Below are 26,153 nucleotides of genomic sequence, written 5' to 3' on the forward strand. Positions count from 1 at the left end.
GCACATAGTTTTAACACATATTTAATGAAGCACATTGAATGTCACATAGATCTCATTTATTCTAACACATCTTCTTATTTAGCACATTTGTCCCAACACATGTAACATGTAATTATTTTGTAAAACACATGTTGTAGCACATTTGTCCCAACACATGTAACATGAAATAATTTTGTAAAACACATGATGTAGCACAATTGTAAAACACGTGTTGTAGCACATTTGTCCCAACAGCATTTGTTCTGACACATGACTGATGAAGTTCATCATTTTTAACACATATGGAGCACATTTTGACTTAACACATGATTTAGCACATGAGTTCTTCTACTTCTAGGACAATCGCTGACGTTTGACTTTAGCTCGATGATTTTTAAACCATAACTGAATGTTTTTGGACTCCAAACGAGGAAATTTTTGCCGATAATCTGTCTTGTTGAGTTGTTCACAGTATTTGTCGATCATATAGGCCGAAGGGTGCGTATCCTCTTGAAACCATCTCTCCAGCTGAGGAATCTCTGTCAAAGGATCAATGAAGACTCTGGTCCTGCGTTTACGACTGTCGCTGCTACTGCCATTGACGTTGCCATGGTTACTGCTGGGGTCGCGATGGCTGTTTGAGGGAGGTCTCGGCGAGACTTGAGAATTTTGCAAACTGTTGGCTGCATGCTGCATGTAGTACCTTGCATTCATTGGATAGTAGGCAGCAGCTGCCATGGCCAGATGAGGAGGTAGCTGAGGAATATGTAAGCCGCCAGCAGATGGCATCTGACTCATCTGCGCCAGCGACATGGCAGCGATACTGGCAGGCGACATATTAGCTGTTGATACTCCTGAATTATATCCTAGACTAGAATAATCAAACAAGTCCCGTTTTAGGTTGGAATTTTTGTCGTCGCTGTCCGACGTCACACTGTCTGAATCAGACGAATCATCGTCACTTAAATTGTCTTGTTTGGCTGGTGTTGGACTGCAACAATTTTCCTGATTTTCGCTGTCGGAAATGGACCCATTGTTATTCCGATTTCCACATCCGTTCACTTGACTATTTTCCGACTGCGTCAAATCGTTCATATTAGGAACTTGTTTTGGGAGTCCGTTGAGGGTTTGACTAGAGTAAAGGATATTTGCATATTTTTTATCTGACTGAGAATTTTCGTTGCATGTGGAATCCTCATTCGTAACTGCTTCGTCTTTCTCAAAAACGCTTTCCTCGTGACTTTCCTCCGGTCTGACATTATCGTCTTGACAATCTGTTCTCTTGTTGATTGACAGGTCACATGGTTCATCATGATCGTCGTCACCAGGGGGCGTTCCGTTGTTGTCGAAGGAACCAAAAGCTGGTCGTCTGTATGGGAAGGGAATAATGTAAACTGCATTTTTATTGGGCAGATATGGAATATTTTCATTTGGAATTCCACCGCTAGCACTCATGCTAGCCTCATCTTCATTATCATACGAGTCGTCTAAACTTTTACAAGCACGTCGCTGCGCAGCCCGAGCGTTTTTAAACCAATAAATAATATTGGTGAGGTCAAGAGGTCGTCGTCCCTTTCGTGATTCCAAACCATTCAGTTCATTCATGTAGGCAATCATTTGATCTCGAGTTGGATGTTGATTTTCTTTGAACCAATTTTGCAGACGTGTAATTTCATATTCTGGATCAAAACTGGTCCGTATCCGCGTTTTATGCGAGAGATATGATCGAAATGAGGCTGGACTTGATTCGTGTGGTTCGTTTTCAATCATTGGACTAGATGGCACTTCTTCTTTGATTTCTTTCTTGATAGGTGTTTTTACTTCCTCCAAATGAGGAGAGCGGGGTGGAGCAGGAACAGTTTTTGAACTGTTGATTTGGTTCCTGTACCATATATCGAATGCACCCCTCATTTCGTCTGACAGACCTTCAGCCAAGCATTCAGAAATATTCTCTCCCTTTGACAAAGAAGCTAAAATATTCTAAAAAGTAAGAAAGGATTTCAAATTAAAGCAAATAATTTTGTGTATTTTATTTGGGTAGGTTTCAGAACACTATATTAGACTTCATTTACATGGGAGATAACTTGAACAGTATTAAATATTCAGACCACAATAAAACCAATTATTGTCAAAAGTCTTAATATTTGAAAGTGGATCAAAAGACACATCAAAATTTTGGTATGTGGTCTGAAGGGTCTAATACTACAGCCTGTTGCAAGACAGGATCCTGCAGGAACTTGTGCCATGACAGTGGCGCCAAAATTAGCAGAGAAGTGTTCAGAATCGTGTGCAAGACTCACTTTTTCAATTGGGCACCCAGAATCATTGAGCAAAGCTTGAGACTGGGTTAACAAGAGTTGAAGTAGCTTCTCTTTCACGTCATCTGTAGTGGTTTGTTTGGTTGGGGCTGATAACCGAATCCTTAACGTGGTTACATTGGTTAGTTCGCCAAGAATATCTTCTATTGTGGCGTGCTTGTTGTCACAGATTGAGTCAAACTCTAATGGCTTCCAATTCTTTATCTGTATAGCACCTAAAATGGAATAAGGATTTTGTTAGCTTCTGCCATGTAAAACATATGATTATGTGTCACTAGGGAACAGTCGGCCCCTTGATGTCATTCTGCACCTGAGTTTTTAATCTTCAAGAGTTTCTCTAAGTTAAATTGATTGTAAGGAGGTTTTCTAAATTTTGTATGTGTATCAGGGACACTGATAGCATCAATTTACATCATTCCAATTTTCAATCAGACTTCTGTGATTCCTGCAATTCCACTAAAACTAAGTGTTTGATGACTTCATTAGCACAAAATCTGCTTATATCTTATAACACCCTTTGGAATTAGTGAAATCATTAAACGTTTAGTTTTAGTGGAATTGGAGGAACCACAGACGTCTGATTGAAAATTGGAATGGTGTAAATTGATGCAATCATTGTCAACGATACACATAAAATTTTTTAGAAAACTTCTTTACAATCCCTTTAATAGGTCATATGTCATTTCTGTAACATCACTGACCAAGTGACGGGTACAATGGCTACCAGTATCAAAAAAAAAATTCAGCCTGATTACCTTTAGCATTATGAGTATCTGAAGAACTGTAGCCTAGCTTGATCAGGGCAGTCTTCACCAGGTCCTGAAGTAACGTTGAATTAGGTAGAATGGCGTAGCTGTCTAACTGTACAGTGTTTTGAGTAGGGGGAAGTGGGGAATGACTAGAAACATTGTCAAACGACACCACACCGTTGATCTGTTCTATTATACAATGTATCGGCAACGATTTGGCATCTGAAAAACACAAAACGAACAAATGATGAGCAAAGTTGGCCACAGGGTATTTATATGGTGAACAAAGATGGCCACAGTGAAGAAATACATAATATGGTGAGCAAAGATTGCCACAATGTAAGGGTACTTATATGGTGAGCAAAGATGGCCACAATGTAAGGATACTTATTAAAGACAAGATGGCCACAATGAACAGATATTAAATACAAGATGGCAAAAAAGAAATATTAAATACAAGATGGCCACAATGAACACATTTCATATAGGAAATTTCGGAAGAGAAGATGGCCACAATAAACATATCAAATATGGCCAAATTGGCCATGATGAACACAATTATTATTGGCAAAAATTGACACATTGAACGCATTAAATAAGAAGCAAAGATGGCCACATTAAACAGATAATTTTGATCACAGCAACATTTTGTGCACAGCAACATGGCTGAAATTTCAGAGAGTCCACTTAGCTAATATTAATATTATATAGGCATGCTTTCATTTGTCTACATTACAACTACAATGCCTTAATCCAAGTGTTGGCAAAAATCGAAAATCGATCAGAGTAGCATATGGTCACTCTTCTGAAACACCTAATGTCATTCTGTTCTTGAGTTTATCAACTCAGTCTACATGACATATAATGTTTCTTTGCTATTAAAAAACATCAAATTCTTCGCCGTATTATTCACGTAAAATAGAAAAAAAATAGAAATATTTACTTCGTAAAAATCCAGACATCTGTAAACGTAAATAATCCATTTTGTAAACAACTTAATTTCTCAATTTCTCACATACTTCAATGATTAAGAGCAAATTCATTTTAAAGCCATTTTTTTTGCAAACTTCATTTTTTTATAAGAATATTCTCAGGTTATTTATTGTGTTATTCTTGCAGAAAACGAGCACTTTAGAAAATTGAGTTCTATTGGAAATAAGCACTTTAGAAAATTGAGTTCTATTGGAGCACTTTAGAAATTAAGTACTATTGGAAATAAGCACTTTAGAGAATTGAGTTCTATTGGAGCACTTTAGAAAATTGAGTTCTATTGGAGCACTTTAGAAATTAAGTTCTATTGGAGCACTTTAGAAAATTGAGTTCTATTGGAGCACTTTAGAAATTAAGTACTATTGGAAATAAGCACTTTAGAGAATTGAGTTCTATAGGAGCACTTTAGAAATTAAGTACTATTGGAAATAAGCACTTTAGAGAATTGAGTTCTATTGGAGCACTTGAGAAAATTGAGTTCTATTGAAAATAAGCACTTTAGAAAAGAATTCTATTTTGAATTGAGCACTTTAGAAACAGTCTTCTTTGAAAATGAGTTCTATGGAAATGTAAGTGCATGAAAAACACTGATTCAGTAAAATTAAGTTCTTGGAAAGTGCAGCACTTTAAACAAAATTGTCAAGCAGGTCTTTGAAAGTCTTTGACAAGATTCCTGCAATCATTTCCAAATGGCACCAATTCTAAAAATCTTTCATGCACTGTATCACAAACCCAAACTTTATGTCCAGTTTTTCCAATCCAAATTCTCAAACTTTGAATAATAATGAATAATTCAACAATTCGTCCACAATTCCAAATCCAATTCTTAAACTTTGAATAATAATTATAGATCAAAAATATTCATTTTATGTCCAGTTTTTCCAAATTCAAATTCTCAAACTTTGAATAATGAATAAGAATTATCCAACAATTCGCCCAAAATTCCAAATCCAATTCTTAAACTTTGAATAAATATTACGAATAATTAGTAATCTAGTTTTTCTAAAGTTAAATTCTCAAATATTGAATAACAATGAATAAGAATAATCCAACAATTCTTCCAAAATTCCAAATCCAATTCTTAAACTTTGAATAATAATTATAGATCAAAAATATTCAGTTTATGTCCAGTTTTTCCAAATTCAAATTCTCAAACTTTGAACAATGAATAAGAATAATCCAACAATTCTTCCAAAATTCCAAATCAAATTCTTAAACTTTGAATAATAATTATTGATCAAAAATATTCAGTTTATTTCCAGTTATTCGCAATAATTCACAAACTTTGAATAATAATGAATAATGTCTAGTTATTCCAACACATGAATTATTCTGTTGTCAAATATCCACTCAAAAAAATTGGCTTTATGTTCAGTTTTTCTACAAAGCTTTGAATTGAAATCAAATTCTTTTGAACATAAAAGACCATTGAATGGAACTTTATAGTAAAGCTAAGAAGTTTGTGTCGGTTTAGATCAGATTTGGTAGCCAGCTCTCTGATTGGCTGATGCTTTAATCAATTTGGCTCCGCCCACTTAAAGTCGTCTGCTTCAGTAACCAACCACTTTCTTCTGTATTGATAACAAAACCTGCCAAAATGTTTACTTTCTGGTCAGAAAAATGAGACTTTTAAGTTTTTTTTGGTGGATTTTACCACAAGGCAACCACAACCTTTGTATCACTGGTAATTGACAGCAATACATGCCAAAATATTTTTCTTCTAATAAGAAAATTAGTAACTTTAAGTATATTTTGGTGGATTTTACAACTTAACAATTCTCAATTGAGAATTAAGAATTTTGAAATATTTTGATGGATTTTTCATCAATGCATCTGTCAAAAACATCATAAGACTAATTCTGCCAAAATATCTATAATTCAACTGAAAATTTACACATCTATAACATATTTTGGCTGGATTTGCTTTGAATTTCACCTTAAAGTCAGCATTGGTTTAAGAATAAGGCTGAAAAAGTGCAAAACCTGCCAAAATATAGGTTTTCAATCTTATTAATGTACTCAAATTAAGAGATTTTTGCATATTTTGCTTTGAAAGGCAATGTGGTTCAAACTTCACTGTTCAATGGAGACCAATCCTGCTAAAATATCTAATCATGTAAATAAATCATTATCACTAATCATCAATTTTGGCATGATTGTCACACCAATTGTGTTAAAATTTGATGGATTGTGATATGCCAATTAGTAACTGTGCAGACTTCACACAAATGGGAATTATCGCAGACGTCAGACTAGAGGTTAGAAAGATAAAAATAGAAGTTATCATTTCCCCTTATTAGGCAAAAAAGAAAGGTTGCAAATAAGACAAAAAAAAACGTCCCCCTAACTCTAAAATAGAACCCTTTAATAAAATAAAATATTAACGCTGTAAGTATAAAAAATATGCTTTAATTTCCCTTCATTAAAGGGACAGATGTGGCATTGATTTGAGTCTTGAATATATGTAAATAGTTTTCAGAAGTACAGGAAATGTACGAAAATCACATAATTCCTTTAAAAATATCTCAAACTAGGAATTTTACTCACTATTTCTATAGATGTCTTTTCTATATATCACAGTGTCTCAAGAAAAGACGAGTCATCATTTTAACTTTTAAACGTGGATAATTCTAGACACACATGGATTTGAAGGTTCAAATTTCGACAGTGAGCTGTGAACACTATTACTGATAGGCTTAGCTAAAAAATTCCTATTTCTGAGACTAAGGTACGATTGGTCAAAAAATGGTGCATCTGTCCCTTTAAGCAAACAAAAAAAGGTTGGAAACCCCTCCAATCTTTACAATACAACTAATAAATTTGCTAAAATAGCTTAAAGGGATTATTACTTAAATATGCAAATAACATTCTTACTTTTTCACGAAGGATTAGATATCAAAGAAAGTCAATTTATGAAACGAAACGAAACGAAACATGACAAATTGATCATCAGCAGATTTACTGCATCTATATTTGTCATTGCAAATAGTGTCAAAGATAATAGGCTTTATGGGGATCTGCATAAAGAGATGAATTGCCAGGATTAGGAAGTTCAACTGGATTAACAAAGGGATTAGTCAAGGTAATCTGATTATAATGTATTTCTGTCAACTTTTTGATGAGTATCATTATTAAAAATAACAACATTGGGAGAGCCTTTGATAGAAAACTTGTTAGATTGCAATTGAGACTAAAAATATCAAAAAAACAAAAAAGGATAGGAAATTGTAGCAGAGTTCAAGGTTGGTAAATATCAACAATCTGGTATTTTTTCAAATGAATGTTCATAAATGGGATGTTTTCTTTAAATGCTAACTTTTTAGTCTTGGTTAGGAAATTCTTACATGGGATGTTTCCTTTAAATAGCAGCAGATCACTTTAATACAGAATCTTATCACAAATTCTAGAGTCTTGAAATCTTCAAATTACTTTAAGTGTCCAACAACTTGGAGGGGTTTAAATTCTTTTTCTTATCATAAAAAATGGTCAATTTGTGTTAAAAATCTTTCTCATATTCAAGAAAATCTTCTCAAAGAATTTTAAGATGTTTCAAAAATTTGTCTCCTTGACAATTTGCTGCGATACTTGATTGTGAATAAATTACCAACTCCTTTTCTCAAAGATTTTCTCAAAGATTTTAAAAATGTGTCTCCTTGACGATTTGCTGCGATACTTATGTGGAATCATTTTGTGGAACTTTGTTAAAATAGATCCTGAATAAAATACCAACTCGCATTGAAGAAGATTTTCTCCAAGAATTTTAACATGTTTGAAAAATGTGTCTCCTTTTTTTATTCTCCTTGACGATTTGCTGCGATACTTATGTAGTTAATCTAACGAATCGTTTCGCGAAACTCGTAAACAAATATTGAAATTAGACGCAAGATAGAAGAAAAGAAAGCTGAGAAAATTAGAAATAAATCTGCCGGCTTAACTTGGGGATAAGACGAAACAAATTCTAAAAGCAAGAAAGATAAAAACACATAATTGAGTATTAGGCCGGGCGATTTGAACGGTAACGCTCATTATACGGAGGATTAGGGAAAAGATTAGTCTGTGTTCCGAAGAATATCATCTTCATTTTACTCTCATTTTGAATAAAATTCTGATAACACTTTTTTCCCTCAATTTTCTTCTCTTAAAGTATATGTACAGTTTTATGAAATTTATTGGTTGAATTTTTAGATTATTGAACGGAAATCCCCAAATCCCAATTACATTTTTTTTTCCATATATTCTTTACTTTTATCAAATTTATAGGTTGAATTTTTATATTTTTGAGAGGAAATCCCCAATACATTTTTTTTCCATATTTTCTTCCCTTAAAATGAAATTTATTGGTTAAATTTTTAGATTTTTAAAGTTGAAATCCCCAAATCCCAAATAACACTCTTTTTTTACATTTTCTTTCCTTAAAGTATAGGTCCAGTTTTATTAAATTTATTCGTTGAATTTTTAGATTTTTGAACGGAAATCCCCAAATCCCAAATATACTTTTTTTCCTTAGTTTTCTTCTCTTAAAGTATATGTCCAGTTTTATCGAATTTATTGGTTGAATTTTTAGATTTTAAAGAGTGACAACCACGCTTAATTTAAAATAAATCACCATGGTAACGTAAAACTGGGCTATAGAGTTCTTCAGTAAAAGAAAAACAGTTATAGTGCTAATGATCAGACATTGATCAGAAGTCAATATTCTATAGTGAGAAGTTAAAAGTTCCTGCTAATCCTACCATGGAAACAAAAAATATTTACTTGTGATAACTTGACAAACAGTAGACAAACTGATGCCTATAGTATGTTTATCCTCATTGCACACAGTAGGCCTACAGTAATTATATATGGTGAAAAGAAATTTCTTGTACTGGGCAAGAAATCAGAATTACAGCAAGTAAGACAAAGAAAAAGCGAACTAGCATCCAATACTGGATTATCGGTCCAACTAATTGGCTAACATTGATTAACTGCGAGATTACACTGAGGTTGTTGCCATGGTAACCAGTGAATCTAGAGATAAGATTATTAATGAATTAGTCTCAGATTACGGCTTTGTCTCATTAATCATTGTATTAACACAGAACACAGCCCGTAGCAGACGCCTTTAATCTTAAAACCAATATGGCCGACATTAATCTTGACAGCTTCACGTTTCAATAACAACACAATGCAATGAAAGAGAAATCTCTAATGAATTTTAGTTTTTGAAAATTGGAAGAATCATTTCTCCTAAAAAACATCAGCTTCAAACAGTCAAATTTTTCTTTTCAAAACAGGAAAGAAATGTTTCTTCAAAGAGTCTTCAAATTTCTTCCTGAATAATTCATCTATTTAAAAGGGCCTTAACTTCTGCAATATGCTTTCATCGAATGGCAGACAAACCTGATGTAAGGTTCTGAAAAGTGTCACGGATAGACTAGTTAAGCATTCAATATGAATGTTCCTTTTGATTATCCTATTGATTATTTTGCTCCCTTCGAACAAAACAAAAGGAAATCAATTAACAATAGTAAAAATCCAAAACCACATTTTACACACAAACAAATGCAGAAGATACTTAAACGTGATTTTGGTGGTTAAATTTTTAATTTCAAATGACCGCAAGAAACCGTTGAAAAACTTGCCACGATATTTAAAGGTAGAAATTAGTATATCCTCGTAGTTTTTAGTGGTTACCGTGGTAAAAATACGACCAATGAGGAAAACATTTCACCTCAAACCAAAGACATTAAGTACAGCAATTATTTTGGTTTTTGAAAGTTGACGATTTTTTTTGCCTTATCTTCAACTCAAACTGTGATTATTTCATTTTAGTTAATACAAAATTTGTTTTTGTATTTTTACATGATCAGCTAGGTTTTTACAAATTTAAACTTAATAATGAAATTCAATTCATGTTTTTTATTTGTGACCCACGCCAGTGCTTTTATAGTAGAGTGTCATCCATGAGACCCATTTGAGGTATATTTGAAGGGATGATGCCATTTTTGTATATTTCTAGTACTTCTGAAGACTATTTACATATATTCAAGACCAAAAATAACCCCCACAAAATGGTGCACCAATTTTCTTAATTATCCAAATGACAAAATCTCCAAATGATTTGACTACTTATGGGTTAAACTATCATAGCCTTCTTTCCCCAAAAATAATTTTGTAAAACTAACCAGTCATTTGTAAATCTCCAAATTTCTGCAAAATTCAGCTAAAAATATCCAAAGGACCTTCATCCTACAGCATCTAATCTTAAAATGATTTGACTACCAAGGGGTTAACTTGGGGTCTCACCAGTTACATAATACCTCATCTTAACCCTATACCACCATCCTCAATCAATTGAAATATACACCCAATTGAAATTCAAAACCCCTTTTATTGATATTTAATCTTGGATTATCTTTAAATCAGCATTAACAGAGGATTAAGGGTTTTTCTTCTTAAATTTGAGGGGAAAGGTGTAATAATCTAATAGATGACACCCCTTCATCCTTTCAACACCCCCTGCCCTATTTAATACCTAAATATCACCCCCTCCCCCCCTGCTTTGTATATTTATAACACTAGTTATCGCCCTAAATTGTCTTGTATATTTATAACGCCCTTTCCTTTTATCTAACGCCTAGTTAACATCTTTTCCCCTCCCTTTGAACACTAAGATATCAACCCCTCCCCCCTGCTTTGTATATTTATAACACTAGTTATTGCCCCTCCCCTGCCTGTATATTTGTAACATTAGATATTCCTTTCCAATCAACCCCACCCCCTTTACTGCCTTGTATATTTTTAACACTAGTTATTGCCCCCTGCCCTGTGTATGTTTATAACACTAGTTATTGCCCCTTTTCTGACTTGTTTATTTATAACGCTTTTCCCTTTTATATAACACCTGATTACCCCTCCCCCTTTGAACGCTAAGATATCATATTCATTCCAACGTTTTTCATAAACAACTCTCAAAATAACATTCAAAAAATTTTCATTCAAAAAAAAAAAAAGGTTCATTGAGTAAAAAATGGCTGCTCTGGTTTTATGAATAGTCTCAGGAATAAAGGAAACGTGAGAGCAAATCTATATTATCTTTCACACAGGATTAGTCCTGGCTTTAATCTGACTTAATCCCCGTCATATATAATACTGGATAATCTTCTCTAATCCCCTTCACTAATCCCCTTGCCTAAAGCCCCTCGTTCATCACTGAATTGATCTGTAGTCTAGACCGTCCAGCTCTATCATCACGCACGGAATCAGTTCTACCGTGACTCCTAATCTTCCAGTCTTACCAAGTCAGATCTTATTTACATCAAATATCAGGCTCCACCCTGCAATCTGCAGGGTTTTTTTTCTCCAGACTTTTGTGCAGGACTGTGAAAAAAGCAAAATGGCTGACCCTTTTTCGTGAAAATGGTCTTGAAGACAAAGAAAGTCAGATCAAGAAACAGGCTTGTCCTTGCAATTTGCAGGTTTTGTTTTCTCCAGACTTTTAAAATAAAAAGGAAAATGGCTGAAAACATTCTCAACCAGGCTGATGCCACTGTCCCGGCAAAATTTCCCTGCATGGTGTTGCCTGTCTTCATTAGCCCTCATGGGCGGCATCAGCCTGCTCTTTTTCGATTTCCAACTGTCGAGGGATTTTTAACGTGCACAGCCTGTAGCACACGGGGCCTCGGTTTATTGTCCCATTGAAACGACTAAACACTATTTCCATGTCAGTCCCTCTTACCTGCATCACTGACAGGGGGAAACTGGGTTGAAAATCCGAAGGTATTATCTCAACCTATGCCGGGATTGAACCCTTAACCTTCAGGTTAGTTAGCAAGCGTCTAATTCAGTGAGCCACCGCGGCTCCCTTCCTGACATTGGCAGAACTAGATAATGGAAAACATGTTTACTAAAGATAAAAAGTAATTTTCTACTCTACAGGTATTTTACGGGGATTAATCAGAAAGGCAGGAGGCCTTAATCCCTTAAGAGGATTAACAACTTAGGCCTTAATCTGATTCAATCTCGGCAAGCACGAAGATCTAAATACGACTTAGGCAAATCAATAGACAAAGATGTCATCACGATTTTATTTGCTTCAATAATTCTCTACTCTGATTGGATTAGTTCCCAATCTCCTAAGACCTAATCTACTTAATGCAATTTCATCACGACAGGTATAATATCTCAGGTAAAGGTTACTTGGGTAAAAATAAAAGTAACAGTAACACCGAGCCGAAGGTGGAGTAACTCAGGTAAAAGTTAAGGTAACAGTAACACCGAGGTAGAGTCTACTTTGAAGTAACAGTAACAGGCTATGTTAGGTATAATATCTCAGGTAAAGGTTACTCGGGTAAAAGTAACAGTTATGGTAGTACCTAAGTAGAGTTTACTCGGGTAACTTTGAAGTAACAGTAACAGGCTATGTAAGGTATAATATCTCAGGTAAAGGTTACTCAGGTAAAAGTAATAGTTGTGGTAGTACCTAAGTTGAGTTCACTCGGGTAACTTTGGGGTAACAGTGACACCTATATAAAGGTTACTAAGTTCAATCGTCAAATTTTCCTCATTGCACACTGCATGACTTGCTGTCTTCATCAGCCTAATTAAGTGCAGAAAAGTAGGATGTAAAACTCCATTCATGTCATAGTTTGATATCACTTGCCCAATTTCCAAATCCCCAAAACCTCTATAGCTTACTTTAAAGTCCTTTTTTTCTTTTTTTGTTTGTGTGACTTAATACTGGTTTAAAACAAAAGAAGATTAAATTTGTCTCTAAGAAGAGATTGGCGGCTAATGAAGGAATTTTCAGGAATCACGTGGAATTTTCAAGGATTAATCTAAATCATGATATTTAGCTTAAAAAACTCTATAAGACAAATAAAATCCTTCAGGCAGTTTTGAAGAAATAAGTTCAAAGCTTACGGTCGGGTAAACGGATTTGATTCTGAAATCTTCGAATCACACATATGGAATTGTCCTACATGATTTCTGGCACGAGTCAGAAAGTATCAGGATTTTGTTATCAGTGCCAGTAAGGCACTGACCTAATAAATTGAACAGAAATGGAGTTTTACACCCTATTGTGCTCTGCAATTCCTGTAATTCAATTCTGATTTTCAAAATTAAAGATGGGTTCCCTTATTTTCATTTATGAAAATGAAAATGCTAATACTTATATGAATAGAAAGTAGAGGTGTTCTAATGACTTGGAAAAATACCAGTTTGTCTCACATGTCCATAATTAATTCATAATTAGCTAAATTAGAATAGAATTACCAGCAGAATTCCAATGAGTGACCGATTAAGAAAGGTCAAAAAGTATTTTTTTGTTTATCCAGACTGTACATACAAGGACATTTATGATTGGTTAAAACTGTTAATTATATGCAATAAGAACAGAATGATATGATTAAGAATACATGATAATTCATTAGAAACACCAATTAATCAAATAGTTTTGCTTAACTTGACACTAAAAAATAAGGAAACCCATCTTTAAACCCAGTCTCAGATAAAAACTGGCACCAAAGAAAATGTATTGACAAAGATTGGCATAGTTTGTGATTATTAGAAAGACATGCCAAAGTTTTGCCTGATATTCCATGAAATGCACAGGAAAATGGTCAAGGAAGTCTCCTGGTTTATATCAGGCTATTCCAAAGATTTGCCTGCGATTCCACAGAGTGAATAGACTGGTGACAATTCTGAAAAATCCTACCAAATTTCTGAACTTGTCTGCCAATCTACTGTGAGTATTTCAATGACAATGTAGTTAATTGGAACTTTCAGGAAAATAAAAAAAAACTGGCGCCAAAGGAAAAACGGTCAGCGCGAGATTACAGCGCAACCCTTTACACTTAATTGATTTAATTGTGTTTTATCCGTCGATACCTTGTTCAAGCAAATCGTGGTTTTTTCTATAGGGATTAAGACGAGACATGCCGTTTCTTCATAGACGGGGGATTAACCGTAATATGATTGGATTAATTGCCATGGCAACCAAATTAAAGGGGATTAGAATTATTTGGAAATGATGACAGTAGACGAAAGATTAGCGAAGCATTATCTCTGGATTAAGTTGGGAAAGAAAAGGCTTTAGTCGACTGATGATAATTTTTATCGACAAGCATACACAAGAGGATTATGGGAGATTATTTCTGGTAGGTCCGAGAAAAACATGTCCTGCAGCAAAATAGATTGCTGATGTCAGATATGATAAGGATTCAGTGGTAATTATCTGATTCGAACTCTCTAAATTATGAGACTAAAACAGTAGCTGGAAGCTGTTCAATTAATGGCGTGGAAAGTCATATACAGGGCGCCGAGGGTTCAAATCTTGTGGAAAAAATCAAACATTTATGCACTTGGGTTTGAATTTCCTTTTCTTTGATGTGTATTTTTGTTAAATTTCCACCCTTTCAATTAAAGGCATCATAACATCCAACAAAATCCACAACATCCTCTAGATTGGCTTACTAATACTTCAATATAATATATTCCAAATTTGTCAAACCAAACTTTATGCTTTTTATTTTACTTTTGGACATAAGGTATCTTCTCTCTCTGGACTGACATGGAAAAAGCGTCTAGTCGTTCAGATGGGACAATAAACCGAGGCCCCGTGTGCCACAGGCTGTGCACGTTAAAGATCCTTCGACAGTTGGTAATGGAAAAAGAACAGGCTAATTCCGCTGTCCTGGCAAAATTTCCCTCATTATACACTGCATGACTGGCTGTCTTCATTATCTCAATTGGATGCAGGAAAAAAAAGGATGTAAAACTCCATTCATTTCATTTCATTTTCCAACAATCAAGAACCAAAAGCCACGGTTTCATCTGACAAAAAGCTAAATTTAAAGATAAAACCAAGCTTTTCTCTGACACCAATAAACTCGAAAACCAAATAACGAAAGGATTAAGGCATGGCAATAATCTTGAAAGAACTAATCCTGATTTTTTTCTCCAGGAATTGAGAGCACGATTCCATCAGTCACTTAGAGATAGCTGGTATTTTATGACTTACAAAAGACAATCTTAAATTTTTTACATCGATTTTAGGCAAAATCTTTTGATTCTCGCATTTAAAGGGGCATATCCCATATTTTCATCATCAAAAATGTTGTTTATTTTACTTCAAAAATATTTCTTGAATATGTTATTTGTATCTATGTATCTACTTGATCAAACTGAATTTGTTTCAAATGTTTTAAAATTTACTGAAAAATAATTAAAAAAAGTCTCTTTAATCTAAATCAGTATTTATATTGACTTCTCGATTCTCACCATAGGGATAGCCTCTTTAAACTGAATTGGTATTTACTCTATTATACTATATAGAACTGACTCTATTCATTAGAGGGGCTGCCTCTTTAAAGTAAATCAGTATTCATATTGACTTCTCTGTTCTAATCACAGGGACAACCTCTTTAAATAAATCAGTATTTCTCTATTTATCGGAGGGACAGTCACTTTAAACTAATTCAGTATATATTTATTGACCATTTAATTCTCATCACAAGGACAGTCTCTTTAAAGTAAATCAGTATTTCTCTATTTATCAGAGGGACAACCTCTTTAAAGTAAATCAGTATTTATAATGGCCTAACTGTTCTCTATTCATCTGAGTTTAATTTGTCTAAATCTCCCAGCTAATCTGGTCTCATTGCTTTCACTTCAATCTTTTTCCTTCTATTGTCTTTTCTTACGTCATCTCAACTAATCCTTCCCACAAACATCAGTTGAAGTCTTCATCTTCAGCTAAATCAAATACCATTTTAAATCCACAAAACTACTAGCTCTATTCAATGATATCAGCCCCCATTCACTTATTTAGCAAAATTTTGACTCTGTTTTATGAAATGCAAACTCATTAAAATTAGATAGAAACTTTGTTTCCTTATTTTTTTGTCCTTCTCCATCGTAATCTAACAAAATTTATACCAAGATTGTGTACTGTTGACTTTCATTTCAACCAATCACAGCATGTCATACAGAATCCGTGTCTAAATATTGACTAAGAATTGTGGGATTTAGTGAAACCTAAAGTTGGGTGATATGACCAATGAGATTATGAGACTAACGATGCTCGGTTGTAAAAGTGGTTCTGATTGGTGGAAGAGTGGCGCATGATTGTCTGCTATAAATAGCTTGAAACGTCACCAGTTGGCCTATGTATCCTTGGTACAAATCTTGTGGATGTTTCCACTTCAACAATTTTAAACCCTGCTAGTTTATACACCAAGCGAAAGAGCTGAGCAAAGAAGCCAAGCGGTTCTTTGAATCAGTATGCATTTGCTTAGCTTCACGATGTAAAGTTTTCAAATGTTGAGCAAAGCGACAAATACGATCATACGACAAATTCGATTGGCTCGAAAATGAACTTTCAAGGTCAAGACAAAAATTTGCTTCATAGCTTAGCTTTGGAGCTGGCCATGCTTGAACAAAATAAAACCTGTGCTTCAAGGCTTTGCTTAGCGGAGTTTGAACCGGCCTAAGGTCTAGGCCGCTATGCCAATGACAGAAAACAAACGCACGACAAAAATAATTCGTAATTTCTCTAAAAGAAAAATCAAGATCTTGATATAAAACCTAAATCCACAACCTAATCAAAGACAAAAAAAAATGGCATTTCAAAACTGTTCCTGATTAGACCTAAAAAAGATTTTAACTCTCAAAAAAATTTTATGAAAAGTAATTCTCTCATTAAGTCTTAAGTTGGAATCAGACAAGCTAATCCATTAAAAGCTTGGAGAAAGGATTAAAGAACAAGAGGATTAGAATAATCACGTTGTCTGCTAGAAACATTGCTGGCGGCCATCTTTCTTTTCTTTCCTAAATATCTATCTACAAGAGAAACAAATATGGTCACACTTAAGGATTGCATTTTAAGTTCAGCAGTCAACAAAAATATTGCAAAATTGTGAAAAAAATTATGTTTTGATAGCTTCAGCCATGAAAGTTCGAGTCAAAAATGAAATTCTAAATCAGAATTCAGAAACAAACTTGAGCTCTAGTCAAACACGACTGGCAAATTTAGAAAGAATCTCAAACTATTGGTTCTGCAGTATTATCATATCTTTTTCAGACATGACTGGCAAATCCAGACCAATCAGAATCCCTGAACCTTCTACACTGAATGATATTTCAATCCTAATTCCATAGCACTCTTCTATTCAACCATTGGGAAGTATTTAAGTAGGTTTTAACAGGTCTCTGGTTTTTTTTACCATTGCTAGCAAAATAAATCGGCAAATAATTTGACAAGTGAAAATTTCCTTAATTCCTAATCTGACAGCTCGACTGGCTTACACTCGGCAAGCTGAAGCGATGGAGGGGATTAGGTGTCTCACTGTGAAGGGGAGATAAGCAAACAATCTTATTCGCAACTCTCTTAAAGAGGCTTAATATAATCTCCAAGCCAAATTGCTGTGCACATTTGCCGGCTAAATTTGGAAACGACTTTTCACTAAGCCCTTCAAAATGACAACTCGGACTTAAGAAAATCTTTTTTCCTAACACTTTAAGTGTTCGACTTGACAAAATCGCCTTTTGATTCGGAATTTATCTGGATTAAGGCGGGAAAAAAGCGTCCAAGGAGAAAGGATTAGGGAAAGAAAGAAAATGGAGGAGATTAAATTCGACTAAGATGATAGAAAGAAGAAAAAAAAATGAATAGAAAAAATTGAAGGAATAAAGAAGATTAAGGAATTTTTTATAGGAATGATTTATCTTTTAAATGTTGAATCGATGAAATTTCCCTCATTGCAAACTGCATGGCTTTGTCCTTCTTCATTAGCCCAATGGGGAGCCGCGAAGGCTGAGTGAGTTAGACGCTTGCTCACTAACCTGAAGGTTCAGGGTTTAATCCTGGCATAGGTCGAGATGATACCTTCAGATTTTTCAACCCAGTTTCTACTACTGCCATTGGTAGCCATGGTGGCTGAGTGAGTTAGATGCTTGCTCGCTAACCTGAAGGTCCAGGGTTTAATCCTGGCATAGGTCAAGATGATACCTTCGGATTTTTCAACCGGGTTTTCCCCTGTCAGTGATGCAGGTAAGAGGGGCTGACATGGAAAAAGCGTCTAGTCGTCCAGATGGGACAATAAACTGAGGCCCTGTGTAGTACAGGCTGTGTACATTAAAGATCCCTCGACAGTTGGAAATCGAAAAAGAGTAGTCTAATACCGCTGTCCTGGCAAAATTTCCCTCATTGTACACTGCATGACGTTGTTCTTCTTCATTAGCCAAATTAGGTGCAGGAAAGCAAAACATAAAACATAATTTCCAAGCTCTTTTTTTACTTTTTTTTACCTCTGTTTCGCACTCACAAAATGGAGTTTTACATCCAACTTTTCTGCATGTTTTTCAGGCATTCTCAAGAAGTAATTGGCTTATCACAAATCAATTAAAAACATAGATGAAACATGAAATTAAAACCATTGGTAAAAATTAGCAATCTCTCATAAACCATCTTAAGTGTTTTATCTCTTTCCTCAAATATTTTAATTCAATTTGTGAAATTTGAAGAAAATATGTTCAAATCGCAGCAAGCCGTATATTAATTGTATTAGCTATTAATTTTGAGAGTTCGCACTTCATTTTATAGTCTTTCTCTCACAGGAAAGTTTCCTTTTTTTCCCTTCGCTTTGAAAAAAAAACGCTTTACAAACATGAATTTAAAGGGATTGTAAAGAAGTTTTCTAAATTTTTTATGTGTATCAGGGACACTGATAGCATCAATTTACATCATTCCAATTTTTAATCAGACGTCTGTGGTTCCTGCAATTCCACTAAAACTAAGCGTTTTATGCAGTAGTGACGTGGTCAAATACTAAAAAAAAAACTTGTTCCAAAAGGCAAAATTTGGGGTTCACGTTCAAGTGCATTTCCAAAACACCAAAATTCATGGCCAAAAGGATAAATTTGTTATTAAAAGCTAAGTTAAACTCTGAACTGTACTAAGAAGATTAAAGTTGAATAGATCTGTATCTAATTGTTTAATAACAAACACTCACCCTTCCAACTGTGAACTTTAATAATATTTCCCAGCAGGGGACCTCCAACTTTAAATCATTGCTATAACTAGATACAAACTTACTGAAAGTTAAAAACTTTGAATTCATCTGGAAAAAACTGGCTTAAAGAACATGGAGTTGGCAGTAAAACCATCAGTAAAAACATCTTTCCCCTTTTCCTATGGCCTTACCCCTGTCAGTGATACAGGTAAGAGGGACTGACATGGAAATAGTGTTTAGTCGTTCAGATGGGACAATAAACCGAGGTCCTGTGTGCTACAGGCTATGCACGTTAAAGATCCCTCGACAGTTGGAAATCAAGAAAGATTAGATTAATACGCTGTCCACTTATTTCAATCATTTTTATTAGTCCAATCAGGGTCAGAAAAGCAGGATGTAAAACTCCATTCATTTCATGTTATTTAGAAAATTGGTACACAATTTAATTATTCAGTGTATGTAAATCTGTTCCACTTGACTTCACAAAGCCATAATCCGGCGGATGACACTAAATGAACAGCTTTTGTGAGAATTTATCCAATTACCTAGGAAGAATAATATTATGATGAAAATACCAAATAATCTACAACAAACTTCAGTCAACCAGAAAAGATTAGAGACATCTCCAATAATAATCTCTTTTAAATACCCAAATTAATATTAAAAATATAACAGAGGATTAAGGTAATGAAAATACTTCAGTTTTATATCATATTTTCCTCTTTTGAAACATGATTTTGATTTAAAGTTGTTGTCACACGTAGATGTTGATGTTTTCAGTAGATGACAATTTGATTCAATTAAGCATTAGCTATGTGGACACTCTGTACCGAATTTTATAAAACCTGGGTAAAGAATAAATGATGTTATTTCATAATACCTGGGTAAACTAATTATGTTATTTCATAAACCCAGGTTAAACTCTGTTATTTATAAAACCTGGGTAAAGAATAAATGATGTTATTTCATAAAACCTGGGTAAACTAATTATGTTATTTCATAAACCCAGGTTAAACTCTGTTATTTATAAAACACAGGTAAATATAACCAGTAAAGAATAAGTACTGTGTTATTTCTATATTATAAAAAACCGGGTAGAATATATGATGTTATAAAACTACTGTGTTATTTCCTTATTATAAAAATCCTGGTAGAGAATATACTGTATTATTTCCATATTATAAAAACCCGGGTAGAGAATATACAGTATTATTTCCATATTATAAAAACCCGGGTAGAATAGATGATGTTATAAAACTACTGTGTTATTTCCTTATTATAAAAATCCGGGTAGAGAATATACTGTATTATTTCCATATTATAAAAACCCGGGTAGAGAATATACAGTATTATTTCCATATTATAAAAACCCGGGTAAAGAATAGATGATGTTATAAAACTACTGTGTTAGTTCCTTATTATAAAAACCCAGGTAGAGAATATACAGTATTATTTCCATATTATAAAAACCCGGGTAAAGAATAGATGATGTTATAAAACTACTGTGTTATTTCCTTATTATCAAAACCCGGGTAGAGAATATACTGTATTATTTCCATATTATAAAAACCCGGGTAGAGAATATACAGTATTATTTCCATATTATAAAAAAGCGGGTAAAGAATAGATGATGTTATAAAACTACTGTGTTATTTCCTTATTATCAAAACCCGGGTAGAGAATATACTGTATTATTTCCATATTATAAAAACCCGGGCAGAGAATATACAGTATTATTTCCATATCATAAAAAAGCGGGTAAAGAATAGATGATGTTATATATAAAATGACAGGTGTAAATTATCTGTTACATAATAAACTTATTAACAGAGATTATAAAAACAGATATAAACTCTACAGTTCTAGACCAGATTGAAGGATTACTTCAAAAGATTCATTACCTCTCAATTCTACAAGTCATAATTTCATTACACTTGTAAATTATTAACTTTAGAATGAGGTCTGATAATATCTTAAAGGGTGTGTGCCACTTTCGAATGAAGACTGCTAAAGGATGTTTGCCACTTTGGAGTAAAGGTCTATTCTACCAAGTCTGAATTTCATTACACTTGTAAATTATTAACATTAGAATGAGGTCTGATAATATCTTAAAGGGCATATGCCACTTTAGAATGAAGACTGCTGAAGGGTGATTGCCACTTAAGAATGTAGACTGTTAAAAGATTCATTCCAATAAGGTCTGATAATATTTTAAAGGGTATATGTCACTTTAGAACGAAAAATATTTCCATATCCCAAAATCAGCTTAATAATTCAAAATGGGACATTTCCCAAAATTTCAAGTTGGGATGCACCACTTAAAAATCAACTCATTCAAAATGGGACACAAAACTTTTTCATATCCCAAACTTTCAAGTTGGGATACGCCATTTAAAAATCGGCCTAATAACTGAAAGAAAATAATTCAAAATGGGACACAAAAATTTTCCATATCCCACAAAAATTCAAGTTGGGATACGCCATTTAAAAATCAGCCTAATAACTTGAAGATTGTAAGTGATTAAGTAAAATTTTCTGAATTTCAGCTTCAGATTAAGTGTACTAGCCGACATGAAAACATAAGGGGGATATTTTCAAAACTAATTGAAGAGCTAATCTTAAATGATAATGACATTATCTTCCGCTCAATGAAACAACATAATATATTTAATATGCCGCAGCCAAGGGGGGCGGCCATTTTTTACCAGTCTCTTTAATTTGTTTCTTTTCAACTGAGTAACTGTGTTGATAAGTTCGTTAATTCTATGAGTTGTAAGATAAAAGATTCAATACCAAGATTACCTCCGTGGAGTTTCGTACTTCAATTTTTAAGTGGCTTTACGACGTAAACATTGGCGGTTGTTTTTGTCAGTATTTGCCAGTCATGTATGGCTGTCGTTTCGGCAAATTTCATTGATGGTAGCTTTTAAAAATGGTTTTATAATTTTACAAATCTCATTTTATAAAGCCATTTTACAACATAAAGCCATTTTTCAAAAAGTACAATAAGCCATTTTTCAAAATCTACAATAAGCCATTTTTCACAATCTACAATAAGCCATTTTTCAAAATCTACAATAAGCCATTTTGCATCATTGCCATTTTCTAAAACTAACATAAAAAAAGCCATCAACATACTAAGAAAAGCCATTTTTCAAACATAAAAAGTAATTTTGCAATCATAAAAAAGACATTTTTCAGAAACAAAAATCCCTTTTCATATATAAAAAAGCCAACTGAAAAGCTAGGCCATTTTCCACTTTAAAAACTTTCTGTCTTGAAAGAAAGGAAACATTTTCTAGATGGCTGTTTGTGTTGACAAAAATTTACAGGCTAATAAAAAGAAATGTCGTCAATTCCTACACAAACTGAACTAATCTTAGTGTCCACATGGCGTTAAATAGCTGAACACTCAGCGTTAAACAGTTGAACACCTGACCACCTAGATTCTCTATTGTCAAACGTTAAACACTGAACAACTTTTATGAACAACTTTAGAGACATTAGTAAGGAATTGATAAGGGATACAGGTATACAACATGGAGTTCACATCCATGAAGAAACTTTAAAATGAATAGACAAATCCTAAACAGCACTGGCTGAGGCATAGAAAAGTGATTTTCTATCTTAAAAACCTATTTCATATAAAGTTATCAAAAAACAGCTCTCAAATTAAATTTTCTACATTATTCAAATTCTTTTGGGCTTCTATGAGGCGATTTTTTTGTCCATAACGTTTGAAAAAGTTATCAAAAGAATTTTAGGGCAAAGTGGAAAACAAACAAACAAAATAAATGCATACAAATTTGAGACGAGAGTAAACAAAATTTTTAATCTGGTTTACATGAGGGAATTCTACATCAAAGTAACATTACAGTCTAATCCAGTCACTCGTGGTCATGTGACCTGTTAATCCCCTTAATCCTTATTATACAGGAAAATGTAGACGGGATTAACAGGTGACGTGTCAGATTACCCAGCCTCTTTTATCTATAAGTATGTACAGCGAGGAGATGAGAGGCAAAGTCAGAACGTCTTAAAAAAGACACTTTGATCAATGTTTTTGTTCATTTTGAAGTGTTTCATAGATTAGACCCTACTTTAGGGTCTTAGCCCAACTGCTTTATCTCTGATTTTGCAAGGGCAATAACTCTTTAGGCCTATCTGATTTAATTAAGGTGGTACCCTCTGAGGTGTGTTGCTGTGCCTCCTTACTAAGCATATATGGAAAGAGTCTTAAATAGTCATCTTATGAAGGCAAGGGCAATAACTTTCTGAGCCTAATGAATTAATTAAAGTAGTACTCACTGATGTTGGATGTATAAAAAGAGCGATTGATCAAGGGAAACGACTCTCTGGACCTTTCTGAATGACTAAAATATGCCAGTACAAAGAGCTTTATCTGATATATATGAAGTCAAGGGCAAGAACTCTGAATTAATTAAAGTGGTACTCACTGAGGTTGGATGTGTTTGAGTTAGCGTCTGTACTTGTTTTGCTAATATCACTGGTAGTATTGCACTTGTTTTCCTGTTTTTCTCGTAACAACATGGCGGCTTCATCTATCTTTTTAATTTTACCCTGAAACGAAAGATTAATAATAATCAAAATTCTGTTTCTTTGAAGTCTTTAATAGAATCATTATTTTCTAAGTTTCCCATTAAAATTTCACACAAATGAAGAGTGTGCACAAATAAAACAATCACATCTATTCCAGAGTGTTCACATGCCTAAAAATATTGTGAATATGTCGTTGAAGTGAAATATTTGAGACGTCCCAAACTTGACACACACCTTAATCCAATCTAATGAATCATGAGGGATTAAGCCTGGAGCAGGGATTAAAGGATTATCCTAGCCTTTCATCTGACAGATTAAATAGATTATTGTACGAGGTTACACCCAGCCTAGATTTACATTCTCATTATATATCTCCTAAAATTTCACTTTGAAAGCAAGTTAACCCTCGAAATATGACTTTCTTTCTAGATTTTGGTTTATTAAAAAATTCTTCTTTTTTGGCAGAGGAAGAAAACTTTTGTGCGCCCTAGGTTCAAATCTGTTCAAGTTAAGAAAATATTATTGTGTATCTCCTAAAATTTCAATTTTGAATGCAAGTTAACCCTCTAAATGTGGTATTAAAAAAGGGTTAAGTCTATACTTTTGGGTAGACGAAGAAAGCAAATGTACACCATAGGCTCAAATCTCTAAGATTCAAGAAAAACATGTGAACTCTCTAAATACGACTATAAAAATTTGCTTTAAAGGGCAGAAGATGACAGCAAATAAGCGCTTAAGGTTCAAATCCCTTAAAGTCAAGAAAACATGACAGTATAACGGTTTATAAGAGATACTCTTACAGAAGCACTGGCCCAGGTCACAAATGTCAACGTATTTCCTAAAATTTACAAATGTAGCATTCCAATTTTCTGCCAAATGTCTTTGGTTTCTGCAACTTGGGAAATCTTTCTTCGGTAGTCCAATAAGGGTAAAAATTAGGATGGAAAACTCCATTTCATTTTGGAAAAGAGTAACAAAGAGTAACAAAGAGTAACAAAGAGTAACAAAAAGTAACAAAGAGTAACAAAGAATTTCTTTCTTATGAAATTTTAATTCAGCCTCTAGGAAGTTTAGGGTTAATCTCCAGAATTATCCTGCCTTGTGGCCTATAATTTCGCAAGATGAAATCATCTCCTAATTCACTAATCTCAGATTATCCATCTTAAAGGTGCCTAATCCCCAATTTTCCTCAGGCCACATCATAATCTTTAATCTTAATTCTTAAAGGGAATTGATCCTTTAAACATTTTCCACAAAACCAAATGAATAATTTTCAGAAGAGAAATGGAAAAAGTTTGAAAAAAAAAACCATGAATAAATACAATATTAATTCAAAGGATAACAATGCAATAACAAAACTAAGCTTATGGATAACAATTACTTTTATATATAACTACTTATTTCAAAAGGATAACATACGAAAAACTTGATCAAATTTGGTAGATAACAATTACTTTGACAAATAATTTGCAAATAACAAAGCACGATCTTGTGGATAACAATTACTTAAATATATAACTACCTATTATAAAAGGATAACAATTACCTTTATCAATAACAAAATATACTCTTGAAGATAACAATTACTATGAAAAATAATTAGTCAGTAACACAATGATATGGATGATCCAAAATCAACTTGGCAGGAATAAGCACCTTTAATTTCTCACAAACTGACACAAAATATGGCCCTGCCTCTTTAATTCTTAAACTGAACTAGCCATCATTTCCACAGACTAATCCCTGAGAATAAAAATACAAACTTTATCCTAATGCTATACAAGGCTGGATAATCTAAGCTGCAGTAATGGAAATTTAATCTGGATTATCCAGGATTAAATGAGGAAATGGTGCTGGCCTATTTTAGTTGATATCATTTTGTCTGGCAGGGGTGGACGTTAATCTTAAGGGAAATGAGATGAAATGAATGGAGTTTCACATTTCAGTACCTGATTTGGCTAATGAAGACAGGCAATGCCATGCAGTGTGCAATGAGGGACATTAGCCAGGACAATGACATTAGCCTATATATTGAAAAGGGGGTATTGTTTAAAGGAAGGTGACTAGGAAACTAGGATAAAGTGAACCAGGGTCCCATCAATATTTTGATAAAGCACCAACCCCTTTAAAGCTAAGTGATATCTATGATAATTCTTACTCAAATCCACAGTTTTGTTTTGTAAATATGTACACACAAAGCTTGTGATTTGATTGGTTAATTAAAATTCATCTCCTTTGACAAAACTATCTAGATAAAGTGAACCAGGGTTCCATCAATATTTTAACAGAGTAACAACCCCTTTAAAGCTAATCAACGAGCAATATCTAATGGTAATTTAAACTGAAGATTAAATGTTAACTTGTCATATCTCTTGTGTTTATGGTATCAATGCTGATCTATAGTCCATGATAAACGAGTCCAAATTTCAATCAGGTCTTTATCTTAATGTGACTTTACTTCGGGGAGTCAATGGTGTCACATTCAAGCTACGCCTAATCAGGTACATTTACACTGATTGAGACAGCTTATGAAATGAAATGGAGTTTTACATCCTACTGTTCTG

At 33.8% G+C, this 26,153-nt stretch overlaps 1 protein-coding gene across 1 annotated transcript; it reads right to left on the reverse strand.

Moving 5' to 3' along the window:
* Positions 1-333: 333 nt before the first annotated feature.
* On the reverse strand, positions 334-4,029 carry LOTGIDRAFT_173809 (hypothetical protein; the record flags this gene model as incomplete). Its single annotated transcript, XM_009051879.1, has 4 exons — positions 334-1,959; positions 2,280-2,512; positions 3,053-3,268; positions 3,990-4,029. 4 exons carry the CDS (start codon positions 4,027-4,029, stop codon positions 334-336), a joined length of 2,115 nt encoding a protein of 704 aa, XP_009050127.1.
* Positions 4,030-26,153: the final 22,124 nt, after the last annotated feature.

The sequence above is a fragment of the Lottia gigantea genome, assembly GCF_000327385.1.
Source record: "Lottia gigantea unplaced genomic scaffold LOTGIsca_173, whole genome shotgun sequence".
In the NCBI taxonomy this organism is placed as follows: domain Eukaryota; kingdom Metazoa; phylum Mollusca; class Gastropoda; family Lottiidae; genus Lottia; species Lottia gigantea.